This window comes from Dunckerocampus dactyliophorus, chromosome 12 (assembly GCF_027744805.1).
Source record: "Dunckerocampus dactyliophorus isolate RoL2022-P2 chromosome 12, RoL_Ddac_1.1, whole genome shotgun sequence".
Lineage (NCBI taxonomy): Eukaryota > Metazoa > Chordata > Actinopteri > Syngnathiformes > Syngnathidae > Dunckerocampus > Dunckerocampus dactyliophorus.
Genome location: NC_072830.1, coordinates 367,374 through 388,129, shown reverse-complemented (window position 1 = coordinate 388,129; position 20,756 = coordinate 367,374). Strand labels below are relative to the sequence as shown.

At 38.4% G+C, this 20,756-nt stretch overlaps 1 protein-coding gene across 12 annotated transcripts in view; it reads right to left on the bottom strand.

Annotated features, from left to right (window-relative positions):
• Positions 1-2,702: 2,702 nt before the first annotated feature.
• Positions 2,703-20,756, bottom strand: part of gramd1bb (GRAM domain containing 1Bb) — a 132,585-nt gene continuing 114,531 nt past the window's right edge. For 9 of the 12 annotated variants that reach the window (XM_054793199.1, XM_054793201.1, XM_054793202.1 and 6 more), the window contains 12 exons: positions 19,466-19,581; positions 19,236-19,398; positions 18,958-19,162; positions 18,007-18,150; positions 17,805-17,923; positions 16,629-16,771; positions 16,460-16,563; positions 16,054-16,357; positions 15,251-15,262; positions 8,869-8,976; positions 8,581-8,701; positions 2,703-6,736 (listed from right to left, as the gene is read on the bottom strand). In XM_054793199.1, coding sequence (XP_054649174.1) covers positions 6,653-6,736; positions 8,581-8,701; positions 8,869-8,976; positions 15,251-15,262; positions 16,054-16,357; positions 16,460-16,563; positions 16,629-16,771; positions 17,805-17,923; positions 18,007-18,150; positions 18,958-19,162; positions 19,236-19,398; positions 19,466-19,581 — 1,623 coding nt within the window. In that variant the 3' untranslated portion in view covers positions 2,703-6,652. Of the gene's footprint in view, positions 6,737-8,580; positions 8,702-8,868; positions 8,977-15,250; positions 16,358-16,459; positions 16,564-16,628; positions 16,772-17,804; positions 17,924-18,006; positions 18,151-18,957; positions 19,163-19,235; positions 19,399-19,465; positions 19,582-20,756 lie in introns of those variants that run through there. The other 3 variants (XM_054793198.1, XM_054793204.1, XR_008573050.1) reach the window with 2 other exon arrangements.

The window sequence follows — 20,756 nt, the reverse complement described above, 5'->3', positions numbered from 1 at the left end:
GCCAAAAATTGCATGGCCAAAAAAACCATAGGCTAGGCTAGGCTTTACATGACCTTGACACTGCATGGGGTCAGCCACGGCATGTCCGACATGACAGTGAAAAAAAGTTATCCTCTCATTCTGTGTGGAAGTGGTACGTTTTTGGCTTCTTACATTGTCCTTCTTCCTCACTGCGTTTGAAACCCTTTCTTAAACTTAGAATAGGTCGGCTGGAGAGGCTAGCTAGCTAGCACGGTAGCTTGCCATGCTAGCGGTGGCCGTCTCTTATGTCCCTGCAGTGATCCTGTAGCCTGCCCAATGTGTTGTAAACAAAGAATAATAGGAGTGTAAAGGTGACTATAGGGGTGTTATGTCACGTCTAGAGGGCTCTAATAATGTTAAAAAGTGTATTTAGATGGTTACAAACAGGTTTTTTATGGTCTAACTACCAAAATATTCAGTGTATTAATGTTGAATCCTCCTTGACCAATTCTATCATATATTATATGTTATACTATACTTTTAATTTGTAGCATTTGTTTTGGTGTTTGTGTGGTTTTGGACGGGTTTGCCCTTGTCGGCTTATTTGGGGTTGAGCATGTGACTTGCAATTCTCCATGATTTAGCTCGTTAGCTTCCTTTGTCACCAATGAATGATGGTGACTTTACAGAGAGAAGGGGAGCTGGAACTAAACAATGTGTTAGAACACTCACTTTTACTGCAAATGTTGATCCAAAATCAGAAGAGAATGTGCTTGTGAAGGTGGGCCGGACATCCTCTGAGTGAGTCGTATAATTTACTCACAGGAAATGATCGAGCTGACCAATCACAGCCTTTACAGAAAAGTAGCTTTGCTGTGACCCCTCAGCACTTCAAATTTCATGGCTTCACGCTATCAAAAGTATATGGATGCCTGCATAGCATGGAGGTGGGACCAAGTCGGCACAACAAGAGAGGAAAGGCAATATACTGTATATCCCTCGTTTATTGCAGTTTATTGGTTTCAGATAAGTGAATTTCCGTGAAGCAGCATTCCTTATTTATAAATTGAATATTTTCATGGTTAGAGTATAGAAAACCAGTTTACGACCTTTACGATTATTAACATTATTAGAGCCCTCCAGACTTGGAATAACACCTCTATAGTCACCTTTACACCCCATTACGTCGATTAAATGCATCTTTTTTGACTAGTAACAGGCCGTATTCAACCACATAACAGCAGGATTTATTCATTACTGTTCTTTTTTAAAAAAACGTAATAGAGTGAAGCTGTGCAATTCAAGCTACGTATGTAGATACAACTTTCATCTTTATTATTGTGATTAGGAATAAACTAAGTGAGCGCTGAGATGCTTATATCTATAACAAAAGTTATGTACTGTAGTGCCTAGTTATGTAGAAAAAAAATAAAAAAAATGTTTGATGGCTTTGCTTGGCGTCATGAACTCCACTACAGAAACCAGTGTTTTCTACACCTCCGCTTCTTAAGCTATGATTTCATGATGAAATGGAAAATGTGCCCGATGCTGGAAGCTTTTTGATACGTTGCCTTGATTTCGGCTGCATCGTCTTTTACATCATTTGATATCATCAATAATGAATGATAGCAAATGCTAACTGGATGTACTACGTGAAGTGTGTCTAATCAAGGTCACGTTGCTGTTTGGGCTGACATGTTATCAGCACTCAGGTTAGGAACACAAATATTGATGTGATTATCTTTATATTGACTATAATACTATCGATTACCTGTAAACGTTGAAACTGTGAGTGTGAAATAGTAATCATAAATATTTACAATAGTATTTCAAAGTTATATTTGATATTTGTTTATAGAAAGAGGTCGATCATTTTGACTTGTAACTTGCATGCCTGCCCCCCTCATATCCACGTATAACCTCATATTTTTAAATAAATCTTGTCAATATATATGTTTTCTGTATTTATAGCAGGAGGTAGATCTTTGAGACTTGGTCATTTTAAAAGTAGCTCGCAGGCTGTAAAAGTGTGAGGACCCGTGTATTCATTTTTTAATTTGACTGTGCGTTGTGAAAAGGCAGCAGACTAAAAAAAGACATAAAAATGGACGCTGTGCTGCACATTGGACACCCTTGGCTTTACAGATGCAACAAACTCTTGAATAACAGCACACTTTTTTAAATGAAGAAACATTTTTATAACTTTCCTGCCAAGTTTTATTCAATTTGACGTCATTTTGAAAGATTAACAGACGTTTATTCTTGATAAAAGCAGCCACAAAAAGGGTGCAGTGTTTGTAGAAGTTGAAGAAAGTAAACCTGATGAAATATTGGAGCGTTTTGATGTGGTTCAACAGTGGAATGGGGTCATGTACAGGAGAGATTAGAGATTAAAAAGCAAGGAGGAGATATAGAACAGATGGCCAGTGGGGACGGCAGATACTGTACTGGCACCCCCCTGCCCCCCGCACCTCCAAAATAACAAAGCTCTTGACATCAATATTTTAAAATCTGCTACTTTATATTGGGAAGTGCAGCGCCACATGAATATTTCACCATCTCAGCAGCACTCCAAAACACAGATACTGTAGACACACACCACATAGATCAGCTTTGTATCTTTTATTCATACGTTCATCTCTACTTGACATGAATCAGAAAGCCACTTTTCCTCTTTTAGTCTCTATGACAACACAAAAAATCAGCAATCAAGTCATAGCCTACGCACAGCGCAGGTTGGATTCATTTCTCAACATTGTGTGTGTGTGCATGTGTGTGTGTGTGTCTACAACCACACACACACACACACACACACACACACACACACACACACACACACACACACACACACACCTACAGTATATACTGTATTTATACCCACTTAGAAATGTCAATAAAATTCCAAACCTTTGTAAAAAAACCAAAAAAACAAAGTAAACATACTGTAGTGGTTTGATGTGGATTCTGATTAGTCATGGTTGTAAAGCAACGCTACGTAACAGTTGGACTTGAAATAATAGTGTGATGCTTAATATGAGCACAAGTGGTTGTCATGGTGATGCCAGATCACCTGGTGTGTAAAAGTGGTGGACCAGCCTTGACACTTCTTATGAACTGAAGGGAAAGCGATGGAGCAATTATTTCTTACTGCTGTTTTAAAAAACATGTGTTCCAGTATACATAAATATCACATGACTCTCGCAATCATCCATCCATCCATTTTCTATACCGCTTCATCCTCATTAGGGTCGCGGGGGCATGCTGGAGCCTATCCCAGCTGACTTCGGGCGACAGGCGGGGTACACCCTGGACTGGTCGCCAGACTCTCGCAATCATTTATTCTTATATTAGGCTTCAAATCATTTATTCTGATTCTTAAAGACCAGACCTTTTCCACAGAGGGGTACATATTCAAAATACAATTTACATTTTGTAAAAAGGCTAAATAAATACTTAAAGCCAAAGCTTTGTTTATTATTAATTATTAGTATTGACAATTCAGCTTCTTCTCTTTATCTTTTGCCTTTTTGCTCTATTTTTTGACATTTTTGTTGGGTTTTTTGGTTTAATTTCATTTCTACGATGTGGCCTATAAAAACAAGCTGCGGGCTGCACCCCTACATTGTTTATATATATATATATATATATATATATTTGTAAGTATATAAGTATATATATAAGTATATATATATATATATATATGTAAGTATATAAGTATATATATAAGTATATATATATATATATATATATATATATATATATATTCAAGTGAAGTTTGGATTTTCTTTCCCTTTCAATATTACAATTTTAACAATAATTGAATTATTTTTTATACATTTTATTCTCATAAAAATACAAATTTTATGGTAAATAAAGACATTTATTCTTGTAGAATTTCTCTTATTTTCTCATCAAATTGTATATTTGTTCTTGCGATCTTACAACTTTGTCATGTTTTCCTGTCAATGACTAGAGTACTGTAGTAGAATCTTGAATAGAGTTCAGACACACTAGTACTTTGTAGACGATAGCATACAATAGCATAGATGGGGGGGATACTGTGTAAAAATCAAAACGAATGAATCCAGCTCCATCAGCTGAGAGATTCCCAAACAAAACAACACAAACAGATCATGTAAAAAACATTTTTTAAAGCATTTCACATTTTTTGCTGACATTCTGTACCATCATTTCAACAAAGCATAAATTCTCTTGAAGCCTTCCGTGTCGTCAAGTACGCCAACGTGGTATTCTAGCGTGTAGACGTACAGTATATCAAATCCTCCCCATGTTCAAGCGAGGCCCACACAGCAGCAGCAGAAGTTCATACTTGAACACATTTAAGATTCCTTTTCCCTCCTAGAAGCACATAAACACACATAACGCATAAATATTCTCCTTTTCATCAACTTTGTGAAATGATGACGGTACAATTACAAACCCTCCTGCTTCACCTTTGTAATGATAATGATAACAATAATAATCATAATAAAGTGCTTGTATTTCTCTCTCTTGGGATTATCGGAACACAGGGAAGTTTGGAGGTGCTTCAGCTATCGCTGACGTTCATCAGCTCTTCTAGTTTTTCCACTCATGCTCTTCAATGCCAGTGGTGCACGCGTACTAGAATAATAATACTTCATTCCACATACAGTATACAGGTAGTATCATGGTTACATTTCTACACGGATGTCTTTTGGTTCATTCTCATGCTTTCTCCTTGCATCCCACACAAACACTTTGGAAAAAGAGGGACTCATTCAAATTTAAAGAAGAGTGTGTGTGACATCTTGGGAAAACCTGCCATGTGGCAATCAGTGGCCATTCTTTTGTTTTTTTTGCATTTGGGGCAAGCGAGGCAGTGCCCCAATATCTTAGGCAGATGGCGCTGTGGTGAATAAATCATTAGTACTTTTGCTTTTCAATACTGGTTTATACTCAATACTATTTACCAGAATAAAGTCACACCTCATTTTTTCTGCATATTATGATTTAAATAAAAACATCATTTAAAAATCATAAAAAATATCTATTTTTGGTATTACATTATTTTCACTAAATGTATTTTCTTAATTTATTTACAGGATTATTTAATAATCTATGATGGCGTATTAGAGTCACATTGAAAAAAATAATAATCTGAGATTTTGAGAATAATGTCATTATTTTACGAGAATAAAAGTGGGAGTTTATGACTTTATTCTTGTAATATTACAATTCTTTTTCTTGTAAATTTACAACATTATTCCCGAAATCTCTTTTTACTCGTCGTAGTAATCCATTTTGTTCCCAGCATATTTATCATAAACGTGATTTGTTTTGCTTTCAAATATTACAATTTTCTCATTTCGTTTCTTGCAGTATTACAACTTTATTCTTGTAAAATTCCAATGTTTTTGGTCATTTGTGGAGTAGTTTGCTTGGCTTTTTGTGTTCCTACCGTCAATTTTTGCCCCCATAAAATGTTCGCTTTATTTTTGCTTTATTTTTCTTGGATCATTCTGACATCATTCTTGTAAAATTTGAATTCTTCCTACTATGAAAAAGATGGAATATTTTGAGCCATTTCTTTTTGACTGCCCTCCATCTACCTCTCCCTGTCCTTTCTGTGCTGTGTGATGCAGCAAAACCCTCCAGCTCAGGTTCTAAAACGCTAGCAAGGCTGCACCTCAATTTAAAAAAGGCAGGCTGGCTGCAGCAACCAGGAAGGGAAAACTAAAAAAAAAAAACATGTGTGGAATGATAAAAATGTCACACTTGACAGCACACACGTGCACACACGTGCACTCACTCACACACGTACACACTCAGGTGCGAAGATAATCGCACAAATGCAGACTCGTACTTGCACACTGGACATGTCACAGACATATCTGGCATGCATTTGTTTTCTTAGAAACTCTTCAACAGCTCTGGAGCTCTGGTATGTACACAAAGGAACAATAAATAGAAGTAATGCTCATATATTCTGAAATATATATATATATATATATATACAGTATATATATATATATATATATATATATATATATATATATATATATATATATATATATATATATATATATATATATATATAGTCAATCATGAAATATATTTCAAATATATTCTTTCTAATTGAAAAGACTTCTAAAGAGATATAGTCACAGTTTAGTAATAAAACATGTAAGAAGATGTCCCCTACAAGGCTGGCTGCAGTGTCCCTTATTCAACGGGTTCATCTATACATTCTACTTCTACATTCTACTCTAGGTTGATCGTGTGGTCAAGGGAACCAGCCCCCGACAGACGGTGGTCAAATGTACTGCAAAGAGACGCTGCAGCGAGGACCTCTAGGGGGACGATTTGGAACAGTCACGAGAGAGTAGAAACCTCCAAATGTCCTCTTTGAGTTTTTTCTTGTCGTGGACGCACAGACTGGAACCACATGGACACGGAGGGGGGTTACTGTAAGTGGTCTAAAAGCATGCAGCACTTTCAGCTTCTTTCCCTGCCTAAACACACATGGCTTGGGGGGGTGGGGGTGGGGGGTGGGGGGGGGCTGTCCCACACAACACCTCAGTGATGCTTCGTGTTCCTGGACCACTTCGCTCTGTCTCTGCTTCCTGCACACAGACTGATGGTAAAAGAAAAGAGTGGTCCGATATTGCACAGCATGCCCTCGTGGCCTGGGGGCGGGGTTGGATCGGTGCTAGTGACTCCTCTTGTCCTCATGTTCCGCGCTGTAGTCCCTCGAGCCAATGCCTCGTTGGAGGTTCAGTAAAGAGTCTTTCATCTAGTACAGAAGAAAGAATACATTTTCAATTAACTCAAGAGAAAAAACATGCAAAGAATACAAGACGTGAATCATAAAGAATTTGCCTTTTAGTAAAATTCTTTGCAATTCTACACCACCGAAACCTAAATCATAAACATTAGAGGTGTCCAAAGAGCTCACAAAATTCAAATGTGAAAAAAAGTCTCACGAAGAAAAAAAAAAAATTACCATAATTTCTGATGTATAAGCTGCTACTTTTTTCTTTGAACCCTGCGGTTTATACAGCGGTGCGGCTACTTTATGACCATGTTCTGATCTTGTGACGTCTCCTTGACTTCAGAACTTCTACTTCTCGTTAAATACTGTGCCGTTTCTTTGGCAGGAGCCAATCACGAGCTACTGTGTAAGGGAACTCACGTTCTATTATTAAACCATCTATTAACCGCAGCGGTGTTCAAAGTGTCGCCTGAGGGCCATTTCATTTATTATTGGCCTGCGGCACAAAATATCATTTAACAACAAAAAAAAAATCAGCAGTAATTTTACAACAATAAAGTCAAAATATTAAGAAAAAAAGTGTACTCTCACAAGAAAAAGTTGTCATTTTATTAGAATAATGTTGTAATATGAGGAAAAATAACATAGTTAGTAGCATAAAGGGGCCGCACGGTGGTTGAGTGGTTAGCATGTTGGCCACACAGTCACAGTGTGGAGATGGTTCGATTCTCCCTTGGGCATTTCTGTGTGGAGTTTGCATGTTCTCCCCGTGTGTGTGTGGGTTTTCTCCGGGTACTCCGGTTTCCTCCCACATTCCCAAAACATGCATGTTAGCTTCATTGGAGACTCTAAATGGTCCATAGGTATGAATGTGAGTGTTTGTCTATATGTGCCCTGCCATTGGCTGGCCACCAGTCCAGGGTGTACCCCGCCTGTCGCCCAAAGTCTGGGATAGCTGGGATAGGCTCCAGCTTGCCCCCGCGACCCTAATGAGGAGAAGCTGTATGGAAAATGGATGGATGGATAGTAGCATAAAGATGAAATATTAAAGAAAGATGTTATTTTAAGTCATAATATTATGAATTAGGTTGTGAAAAAAGTTCTAATCTTAGGAGAATAAAGTACAAATATTAAATTAGAATTATGATAAAAAAAATGGCAGAAATGGAAACAGCTGTAATTTTCTGAGATTAATGTCAAAATATTGAAAGAAATTTGTAATTTTATGAGAATAAAATTGTATTATTATGAGGAAAAATAAAGTCACTTTAGTAGCATCGTGGTGAAATACTAAAGAAAATACCTTATTTTCCTAAGGTGGAATATTATGAGAAACAAACAAAACAAAATAAAGTTGGAATTTTTGAAAAATTAAGCTGGGAAAAAAGTTATAAAATGTGTGGAATAAAGTGAAAATATTATGGGAATAAAGTCATAATATTACCAGAAGAAAACGTACAAAGATTATTTCAATGAAATTTGAAACATTTGGGAAATCCCCCCAGCAAGAATGGGAATAAAGAGTAAAGAGCGAAGTTCATACTACTGGTGTGCTTTTTCACCTTTTCTTCAATCAATTCTTAGCATATCTACAAAATATCCAAGTGGTCATTTTTCACTCTGTGGCGCTTGATGGAAAAGGTTTGGCTGTGCCGGGATTCCCGAATAGTCAACAGTGGATGAAGTGCTTCTCTGAAGCTTCTACGAAGCACTTTGAAACTGTCTAAGTTACAGCATCAACACTCGTGTGGAACCTCTCGTTTAAAATCTTTGATAAAAATACAACATTATTGGACCCTTAAAAACCTTGTGTGTGTGTGTGTGTGTGTGTGTGTGTGTGTGTGTGTGTGCGTGCGTGCGTGTACCTGGTCGAGCAGCACCACAGACGACTTGATTATTTCCCGCCACTTCTGCAGCTCGGCGTCATGGTAACGCTGCTGCGCCTCCAGGAGCTGGGCCCACTCCATTTGTGTCTGAGGAAGTTTGCTGACAACGCAAATACAAAATAAAAGCAATGACAAGCGTGCAGACACCCAAGCGTGACCCCATTGAAAGCCATAGTGTACATATGGATTTGTGTGTTCAGTGTACCCTAAAAGGCCCCAACAGGCCTGGAAAGCACGCTGAAACGCTACATTAGTCAGTGTGCAAACCTTTCATGCAGCCGCAGACCTTGCCAGGTGGTTAAGGACTGTGCAGAGTACTCCAGCATCCACAGCTTGTAGAAGAGCAGCATGTTGAGGAACACCAGCAGGACCAGACTGAGTGGAGAGAAAAACACCCAAAAAATTAGACTAGACTAGCATAGACTAGCATATCTGGAAATATAGACTGATACATATTTTACAACACATGCTTTTGGATTTAGTGGCTAAACATAGTGTATTTAGTGGGGAGACATAGTGTATTTAGTGGGTAGATATAGTGTATTTAGTGGGGAGACATAGTGTATTTAGTGGGTAGATATAGTGTATTTAGTGGGGAGACATAGTGTATTTAGTGGGTAGATATAGTGTATTTAGTGGGGAGACATAGTGTATTTAGTGGGTAGATATAGTGTATTTAGTGGGTAGATATAGTGTATTTAGTGGGGAGACATAGTGTATTTAGTGGGTAGATATAGTGTATTTAGTGGGTAGATATAGTGTATTTAGTGGGTAGATATAGCGTATTTAGTGGGTAGACATAGTGTATTTAGTGGGGAGACATAGTGTATTTAGTGGGTAGACATACTGTATTTAGTGGGGAGACAAAGTGTATTTAGTGGGTAGATATAGTGTATTTAGTGGGTAGATATAGTGTATTTAGTGGGGAGACATAGTGTATTTAGTGGGTAGATATAGTGTATTTAGTGGGGAGACATAGTGTATTTAGTGGGTAGATATAGTGTATTTAGTGGGGAGACATAGTGTATTTAGTGGGTAGATATAGTGTATTTAGTGGGGAGACATAGTGTATTTAGTGGGTAGATATAGTGTATTTAGTGGGTAGATATAGTATATTTAGTGGGGAGACATAGTGTATTTAGTGGGTAGATATAGTGTATTTAGTGGGTAGAGTAGTGTATTTAGTGGGTAGATATAGTGTATTTAGTGGGTAGATATAGTGTATTTAGTGGGTAGACATAGTGTATTTAGTGGGGAGACATAGTGTATTTAGTGGGTAGACATAGTGTATTTAGTGGGGAGACATAGTGTATTTAGTGGGTAGATATAGTGTATTTAGTGGGTAGATATAGTGTATTTAGTGGGGAGACATAGTGTATTTAGTGGGTAGATATAGTGTATTTAGTGGGTAGAGTAGTGTATTTAGTGGGTAGATATAGTGTATTTAGTGGGTAGATATAGTGTATTTAGTGGGGAGACATAGTGTATTTAGTGGGTAGACATAGTGTATTTAGTGGGGAGACATAGTGTATTTAGTGGGTAGATATAGTGTATTTAGTGGGGAGACATAGTGTATTTAGTGGGTAGATATAGTGTATTTAGTGGGGAGACATAGTATATTTAGTGGGTAGATATAGTGTATTTAGTGGGGAGACATAGTGTATTTAGTGGGTAGATATAGTGTATTTAGTGGGTAGATATAGTGTATTTAGTGGGGAGACATAGTGTATTTAGTGGGTAGATATAGTGTATTTAGTGGGTAGATATAGCGTATTTAGTGGGTAGACATAGTGTATTTAGTGGGGAGACATAGTGTATTTAGTGGGTAGACATACTGTATTTAGTGGGGAGACAAAGTGTATTTAGTGGGTAGATATAGTGTATTTAGTGGGTAGATATAGTGTATTTAGTGGGGAGACATAGTGTATTTAGTGGGTAGATATAGTGTATTTAGTGGGGAGACATAGTGTATTTAGTGGGTAGATATAGTGTATTTAGTGGGGAGACATAGTGTATTTAGTGGGTAGATATAGTGTATTTAGTGGGGAGACATAGTGTATTTAGTGGGTAGATATAGTGTATTTAGTGGGTAGATATAGTATATTTAGTGGGGAGACATAGTGTATTTAGTGGGTAGATATAGTGTATTTAGTGGGTAGAGTAGTGTATTTAGTGGGTAGATATAGTGTATTTAGTGGGTAGATATAGTGTATTTAGTGGGTAGACATAGTGTATTTAGTGGGGAGACATAGTGTATTTAGTGGGTAGACATAGTGTATTTAGTGGGGAGACATAGTGTATTTAGTGGGTAGACATAGTGTATTTAGTGGGGAGACATAGTGTATTTAGTGGGTAGATATAGTGTATTTAGTGGGGAGACATAGTGTATTTAGTGGGTAGATATAGTGTATTTAGTGGGTAGATATAGTGTATTTAGTGGGGAGACATAGTGTATTTAGTGGGTAGATATAGTGTATTTAGTGGGTAGAGTAGTGTATTTAGTGGGTAGATATAGTGTATTTAGTGGGTAGACATAGTGTATTTAGTGGGGAGACATAGTGTATTTAGTGGGTAGACATAGTGTATTTAGTGGGGAGACATAGTGTATTTAGTGGGTAGATATAGTGTATTTAGTGGGTAGATATAGTGTATTTAGTGGGGAGACATAGTGTATTTAGTGGGTAGATATAGTGGATTTAGTGGGTAGAGTAGTGTATTTAGTGGGTAGATATACTGTATTTAGTGTGTAGATATAGTGTATTTAGTGTGTAGACATAGTGTATTTAGTGGGTAGATATAGTGTATTTAATGGGTAAACAAAGTGTATTAAGTGGGTAGATATAGTGTATTTAATGGGTAGATACAGCGTATTTAGTGGGTAGAGTAGTGTATTTAGTGGGGAGACAGTGTATTTAGTGGGTAGATATAGTGTATTTAGTGGGGAGACAGTGTATTTAGTGGGTAGATATAGTGTATTTAGTGTGGAGACATAGTGTATTTAGTGGGTAGATATAGTGTATTTAGTGGGTAGAGTAGTGTATTTAGTGGGTAGATATACTGTATTTAGTGGCTAGATATACTGTATTTAGTGGGTAAACAGTGTATTTAGTGGGTAGATATAATGTATTTAGTGAGTAGATTTAGTGTATTTAGTGTGTAAACAGTGTATTTAGTGGGTAGATATAGTGTATTTAGTGGGTAGATATAGTGTATTTAGTGGGGAGACATAGTGTATTTAGTGGGTAGACATAGTGTATTTAGTGGGTAGATATAGTGTATTTAGTGGGTAGATATAGTGTATTTAGTGGGGAGACATAGTGTATTTAGTGGGTAGACATAGTGTATTTAGTGGGTAGATATAGTGTATTTAGTGGGTAGAGTAGTGTATTTAGTGGGTAGACAGTGTATTTAGTGGGTAGATATAATGTATTTAGTGGGGAGACATAGTGTATTTAGTGGGTAGACATAGTGTATTTAGTGGGTAGATATAGTGTATTTAGTGGGTAGAGTAGTGTATTTAGTGGGTAGACATAGTGTATTTAGTGGGTAGATATAGTGTATTTAGTGGGTAGACATAGTGTATTTAGTGGGTAGATATAGTGTATTTAATGGGTAGATACAGCGTATTTAGTGGGTAGAGTAGTGTATTTAGTGGGTAGATATAGTGTATTTAGTGGGTAGAGTAGTGTATTTAGTGGGTAGATATAGTGTATTTAGTGTGTAGACATAGTGTATTTAGTGGGTAGATATAGTGTATTTAGTGGGGAGACATAGTGTATTTAGTGGGTAGACATAGTGTATTTAGTGGGTAGATATAGTGTATTTAGTGGGTAGACATAGTGTATTTAGTGGGTAGATATAGTGTATTTAGTGGGTAAACAAAGTGTATTAAGTGGGTAGATATAGTGTATTTAATGGGTAGATACAGCGTATTTAGTGGGTAGAGTAGTGTATTTAGTGGGTAGATATAGTGTATTTAGTGGGGAGACATAGTGTATTTAGTGGGTAGATATAGTGTATTTAGTGGGTAGATATAGTGTATTTAGTGGGTAACTATAGTGTATTTAGTGGGTAAACAGTGTATTAAGTGGGTAGATATAGTGTATTTAGTGGGTAGATATAGTGTATTTAGTGGGTAGATCTAGTGTATTTAGTAGGTATAGTGTATTTAGTGGGTAAACAGTGTATTTAGTGGGTAGATATAGTGTATTTAGTGGGTAGATATAGTGTACTTAGTGGGTAGAGTAGTGTATTTAGTGGGTAGATATCGTGTATTTAGTGGGTAGATATAGTGTATTTAGTGGTTAGAGTAGTGTATTTAGTGGGTAGCTATAGTGTATTTAGTGGGTAAACAGTGTATTAAGTGGGTACATATAGTGTATTTAGTGGGTAGATATAGTGTATTCAGTGGGTAGATATACTGTATTTAGTGGGTAGATCTAGTGTATTTAGTGGGTAGATATAGTGTATTTAGTGGGTAGGTATAGTGTATTTAGTGGGTAGATTTCGTGTATTTAGTGGGTAGACATAGTGTATTTAGTGGCTAGATATAGTGTATTTAGTGGGTAGACATAGTGTATTTAGTGGGTAGCTATAATGTATTTAGTGGGTAAACAGTGTATTAAGTGGGTACATATAGTGTATTTAGTGGGTAGATATAGTGTATTTAGTGGGTAGATATAGTGTATTTAGTGGGTAGGTATAGTGTATTTAGTGGGTAAACAGTGTATTTAGTGGGTACATATAGTGTATTTAGTGGGTACATATAGTGTATTTAGTGGATAGATATTGTGTATTTAGTGGGTCGATATAGCGTATTTTGTGGTTATAGTAGTGTATTTAGTGGGTAGATATAGTGTATTTAGTGGGTAGATATAGTGTATTTAATGGGTAAACAGTGTATTTAGTGGGTAGATATAGTGTATTTAGTGGGTAGATATAGGGTATTTAGTGGGTAGACATAGTGTATTTAGTGGGTAGATATAGTGTATTTAGTGGGTAGATTTCGTGTATTTAGTGGGTAGACATAGTGTATTTAGTGGCTAGATATAGTGTATTTAGTGGGTAGATATAGTGTATTTAGTGGGTAACTATAGTGTATTTAGTGGGTAAACAGTGTATTAAGTGGGTAGATATAGTGTATTTAGTGGGTAGATATAGTGTATTTAGTGGGTAGATCTAGTGTATTTAGTAGGTATAGTGTATTTAGTGGGTAAACAGTGTATTTAGTGGGTAGATATAGTGTATTTAGTGGGTAGACATAGTGTATTTAGTGGGTAGATATAGTGTACTTAGTGGGTAGAGTAGTGTATTTAGTGGGTAGATATCGTGTATTTAGTGGGTAGATATAGTGTATTTAGTGGTTAGAGTAGTGTATTTAGTGGGTAGATATAGTGTATTTAGTGGGTAAACAGTGTATTAAGTGGGTACATATAGTGTATTTAGTGGGTAGATATAGTGTATTCAGTGGGTAGATATACTGTATTTAGTGGGTAGATCTAGTGTATTTAGTGGGTAGATATAGTGTATTTAGTGGGTAGGTATAGTGTATTTAGTGGGTAAATTTCGTGTATTTAGTGGGTAGACATAGTGTATTTAGTGGCTAGATATAGTGTATTTAGTGGGTAGACATAGTGTATTTAGTGGGTAGCTATAGTGTATTTAGTGGGTAAACAGTGTATTAAGTGGGTACATATAGTGTATTTAGTGGGTAGATATAGTGTATTTAGTGGGTAGGTATAGTGTATTTAGTGGGTAAACAGTGTATTTAGTGGGTACATATAGTGTATTTAGTGGGTAGATATAGTGTATTTAGTGGGTAGATATAGTGTATTTAGTGGGTAGATATTGTGTATTTAGTGGGTCGATATAGTGTATTTTGTGGTTATAGTAGTGTATTTAGTGGGTAGATATAGTGTATTTAGTGGGTAGATATAGTGTATTTAATGGGTAAACAGTGTATTTAGTGGGTAGATATAGTGTATTTAGTGGGTAGATATAGGGTATTTAGTGGGTAGATATAGTGTATTTAGTGGGTAGGTATAGTGTATTTAGTGGGTAAACAGTGTATTTAGTGGGTACATATAGTGTATTTAGTGGGTAGATATAGTGTATTTAGTGGGTAGATATTGTGTATTTAGTGGGTCGATATAGTGTATTTTGTGGGTAGAGTAGTGTATTTAGTGGGTAGATATAGTGTATTTAATGGGTAAACAGTGTATTTAGTGGGTAGATATAGTGTATTTAGTGGGTAGATATAGTGTATTTAATGGGTAAACAGTGTATTTAGTGGGTAGATATAGTGTATTTAGTGGGTAGATATAGTGTATTTAATGGGTAAACAGTGTATTTAGTGGGTAGATATAGTGTATTTAGTGGGTAGATTTCGTGTATTTAGTGGGTAGACATAGTGTATTTAGTGGGTAGATATAGTGTATTTAGTGGGTAGATTTCGTGTATTTAGTGGGTAGACATAGTGTATTTAGTGGCTAGATATAGTGTATTTAGTGGGTAGATATAATGTATTTAGTGGGTAGACATAGTGTATTTAGTGGGTAGATATACTGTATTTAGTGGGTAGATATAATGTATTTAGTGGGTAGATATAGTGTATTTAGTGGGTAGACATACAGTACTGTAGTGTAAGTACCTCAGACAGATCCTATGGATGGCAGTCCAACAAGAGGAGAGAGGAGTTACACTCAATAAACATGCATTGTCATATTTCCTTTTGAATATAATCTAATAACCCTGATGTTGTGTTGTCAATGGTCTGATTAGGTCATACTCAACAACCCAGGTGGCCACAACATTAGGTACACCTGCACAAATGACTGAGATTCAATATAGCAAACAAAGCATAGACACCGGACCGGCAGTGGTGAAAAAAAGCACTAATTGAACAGCTCTTTGTAAACGAGTAAATGATATGATCACGAATAGAGGCACTTCACGGATCAGGCAGCCTCTGTTCCTTAATGTGCGTATATAATGTATGTCAAATAATGAATGAAATAATGTATAATCTATACATTGTTTTATGTTTTTATTGAGCCCAGCACCTGAAAGTAGGTATCTGTGCTCCTGCCCCAAAGTGATGATTTGAACGTTTCTGGTATGACTTGCAGGAAGACTAAACTACATTCCAAACCTGCAGGAGGCAGTGTTGACGTTGCAAAGACGTGTAAGCGTTCTGCTGCTGGCTCCGGTGGGTCATTGTCTTATGTGGACCCGATGCAAGCAGATAGTTGCAGTTACAGAGAAAAATTATGAAATGCTTCAATCTGCAACTTTTATCTGAGTCTACACCAAAAAGATGATGGGGATATGATAGCTTCAGCTTTCGTTATTTAAGCTTGTTTTTCATTCAGCTCCATGGCATAGTGAAGGTATACCTAACGAAGCGGCCGATTTGTGTGTACTACCCAGTGTGTGATGTGAGAAGTGTCCTACACAAAGCTGATGACGAGCAGCAGTTTGGAGACACTGTACAGAGCCAAGCCCCCAGGCAGGTGGCGGTGCTCCGGACTCTGATGTCTAGTCTGCGTAGATCCCGCCACTTGCTTGATGCGCTGGATGACCTCCTCGTCCGTCGGCGTGGTGACGGGACTGAGCGCCTCGTCCAAGTGTTGGCTGCGCATGTGGGGCGTGGGCCTCTTCTTCCGCCTCACCGTGGCGTTCTTCAACACTTTGTTGGCCTTCGGGGAGAGCTGATGGGACTCGGTGAGGATGTCCTCCAGCTTGGACAGCTCCAGCTCTGAGACACACATTGGATTCCACTGAATGCGATGGATGCATCAGCTCACATTTCATGTTCTTGCAGAAAAAGCACAATATGTCACAAACTAGTGGAGTATACCGAGATGGCGAAAGTTCTCCTCCAGTCCGCTCCAGAAGTTCTTCTCTATGAAGCCCTTCACCAGCCCCCATGGCTGCTTCCTGAAGCGCAGTTCTGTGGATACCCTGGTAGATGATATCATAATCGTAACAATGACGCACAACATCAGGAAGACAAAGAACAAACTCACCGTAAACGACACTTGTTCTTGGCCACCCGGGTGAGCATGTAGCGGTTGAGGGTGTAGAAGTAGTCATGGTAGGGCACGTCATGTGTGATCACCTCGGCATCGATGATGTAGCACTCACTCTCCTGACTGGCCTTGTACAGAGTCTGAAAAAGAATCGTTTTGGATTCAACACGACCGTGAAACCGCCACGACCTGTTTCAGTGACACTGGTGCACTTCTAAGGTGGTCAAATTTCAAAAACATAGGAAATAAAGTATAAAAATAAATACATAAATAATAATAATACATGTTTGTGCATGTGTAAAGAGAAGTTAACCATCGTGTAATAAATACTCACTAAAACACACACCCTCACTTATACCTAATGGAGAGGCAACAGGATGGTGTTTGCAGAGCGATACTGTCACCTAGTGGCGTTTTATAGGTACTACAAGCGTTGTGTAGCTCGTACTTGTGCGTGTACATGTGTATCCATCATTAGATTTCATACATTGTATTGCTCATATTGTACTGAGCAGCTCAACCCTCTCCTGCATTGCAAACAGTAACTTTTAACCATTTACCCATCCTCTGGCTATCCCAACTACTGATGTCCGACAATATCAGCTGACCTACTGTATATTATCCGCCCACATTGGCATAAAGATGTGATATGGCTTCATATAGTCATAGGTTTTGCTGCCGATCATGACATTGGTGTGTACATATTTTCCCAGAAAGTTGTGGTTGAACTCCAATTTGTACAATTTTGGGGCATCCCGTTGCACTAACTTTGATTTTGATTTACTATTTCAAAATAATATATAGTATACATTTATTTATTATTATACAGAATATTTGCTGTTTGGCAAAATGGTAAATTTAAAAAAGTGCAAATCGTTTGTTTTATGGTAACTCGTAGAGAAAGTAAGTGGCTTGATGGCGCTATCTGCAAGGGGGAAAAAAGTGTGCTGCAATGAAATGCAGCAGAGGGTGCTGTCTCACAAGTCAATTCATTGAATATTTTCCAGCAGGAAGATGCTTCGACAAGACGTGATGTAATACTGCTCGCCTGTAAAATGGCTCTAACAGATGTGAGAGGCATATTGGACGCATTTTTATGGGCGTGTCCATTATTTGCGTTTTTTTTCTCCCACTCACAAGCGTTCTCGCGGTTAGCAGGGAGCTGCTGTATACCTGAGTCTCTGTGACGGTAGCAGTCTTGGGGGCCAGGGGGTTGGACAGAGAGATGGTGTACATGATCTCTCTGGTCTGGTTCCCGGCCTCCTCCTTCTTCCACGGGTGGTAAACCACATCTGAATGCACACAAATAACAGGCATGATGGGTTATAAAGCCGTCAAGGAGGGACTTTGGCAGGAGAAGCAGCGCAATCACTACCTGAGAAGCGCCTCTGTTCCATGAAGTCACTCATGAACTGTGACTCGGTGAAGAGGATGTCGTAGAGCTTGTCCACGCTGAACTTGTAGATCTCGTTGATGTGCTGCCTCCCGTTCAGGTCTTCGTGGAAAGCCTGCACCTCACCTGAACAACAGACACACAAAATCGAGCGAGCGAACTCAAGCAAATACACTAAATGGACAAAAGTCTTGGGACATAGGTTTACCTAGGCCACTTATTTCATCTTCATCTTAACCTTTGGTCAATTCTATGCTTCCAATTTTGCGGGAAGAGTTTTGGGAAGGTTGTGTAGAAAGTCTTCCCAGAAGAGGGGAAGCTGTTGTAGCGGCAAAAATAAGGACACAATTCAACTTAAAATGCCCGAAAACACCTATACACCTGCACAAGGCTAAACACCTTCAGCATATCAGCACGTGGAATCAAACGATGGAAGGGGATTGTCTGAGTAAAGAACTCAGACAATGCACTAGCATGAGCCATTTGAAGAAACAGAACAAGCAGTTGATGTTTAGAAAACATAAGGAAGAACAATCATGAAGCTAAGCCATATGACACCTGAACTTTATGCAAATTGCAGCAATTTGTCCATCCAAACCTCACCTTCATTGTACTGTTTTGTTATATTTCCTTACCAGAGCTGGTAAAGGGAACATGTTGAACGGGAAATGAACAAATGTATTAGCAATTGATGTGAAACAAAGAGGGGAGGGGACTGTATACGCTTCGCTTCTTCCTCCTCCTTGTGAACACGTGGACCTGTGAATTGTGATATGTGATGTATACTGAAGCGAAAGGAAACGTCCAAATAAATCAAATCAAAAGAAAGAAACACCTCCACACGCTATTTTCTTCCATTTGCAAGTATTGTCCCAATACTTTTGTCAATAAAAAGCCACTTCTGATGCTCTAAACCTGTCATTAGTCACTCACCCTCATCATGTGTCTCTGACGAGTCGCTGAGCTCGGTGGGGATGTCCTCGTTGTCGTTGAAGTCGAGCGAGGGCGAGGGGACAGGGCCGCTGCCGCCTCCTCCGCCACCACCGGTGTCGTTGTTCCTCTCTTCCACCAGCAGAGGCACGGCCAGCAGTTCGCCGTCTGTCGGGCAGTCTGTGAAATCGTCTGCGGGAAGGTCAAACTTCCAACACACAAAAGGCCTTTTATTGGAATGGAATGAGAACACACAACATGATGATTGCAGTGTGACTCACTGTGATGGGCGGGTCATGGCTGCCTGTGTGCTCCATGGTGCTGTTTGGGACCACCTTCTTATGGAGAAGAGGAGGACTTCCTTCAGGCTTGGCCTCTGCACTGCTCTTGGACAAGTTGTCATTGTTGATCTCGTTTTCCTCATTGGGAATCTCCTCACTGAACCTGGAGGCATAGGGACACGGCATTAGGTACACCAAGGAGGTTGGTACGTTGGCTGTTGCACACTCACCCCATGGTATTGAAGTCATCATCTGGGGGGACGTAGTCTTCGTCATCGCTCGTCAGGCCCAGCTCGTTGCCATAGCACTGATGGACAAAGTGCCACAACTCTTTGGGGCACAGAGGCTGCATGAAGAACATGAAGCATGGTTGAAAATAATCACAGTGTGTCACACCGGACCCGCAACTTATCGGCTGCTCTGTACCACATGCTTACGATGACAAACACTTGTTTTTACACTTGCACGACAGTTAATAATGTTCCATTTTTCCTTAAACCTTAAAGGCCAGTCATTGTGTGCCAGTCATTCACACATATTTATTCAACCGTGCACCATTTTTCATCCATTTGTTCTTCCGCTTCTTCTTCTTCCCACTTCTTACTCCGCCTCATTTTTAGCCGGCTAACTCCTCCTCCATTTCTTAACCAATTCAAACAAATCTAAAATGAAAATGCTCAGCTCACTTGGGACAAGTGTGCTACCAATTCAGACTTTTCAAAATATTTCCACGTTTAGCGTAACTTCATATTTTCTGTGAAAATGTTCCCATTGAAGATGAACGGGTCATTTAAATGGTACCCTCTGCTGGTGAAATTTTGTTTTACATAAGTGCACTTACATAAGTGCACTCAGTTCCCAACCCCAAGGTCGAAGTTCAAGCCCCATGTATTCATCCATTATGTTGCATAAAATGATATTACAGATGGATGTCACCACCACCTGTCGACTAATTAGGGACGATGGTTGAACTGAGAAGACCGTAAATTCTCTTTGATCACTTTGATTTCTGATTGCAACCATCCTACTTCAAGCCAGCACTTGATTAACAATGATAGTACATTTCAGCTCACTCGGGACAAGGTTGCTGCAAATTCAGACTTTTCCAAATATTTCAACATTTTGTGTAATCTCATATTGAAAATGAATATGAAAATATGAAATAAATATTGAAAATTGAAATGCCCACTCATGCTGGTGGGTCACACTCCATTTTTGAATGCCTCTGCCGCTGCTACTCTCACAAGGTGTAGCTCAGCTGGTAGAGTGCTTGGTTCCTGACTCAGAGTGTTGGTTCCGTTCCAGAGTTGAGCTCATACAATCAAAATACTCTTATTTTCATTCTACATTTCCACAGCATTTCAGTCCATCTTGAGCTTCCCAACGGCCCCTATGTTCATTCTAAATTTAGATTTTTGGACCATTTTTGGATCTTTATTTATTATTCAATGAAGGTATCGTATATATACTGTACTTTATACAACATAATGTTTGGCAATGTTTATTCCTCTATTTATTATT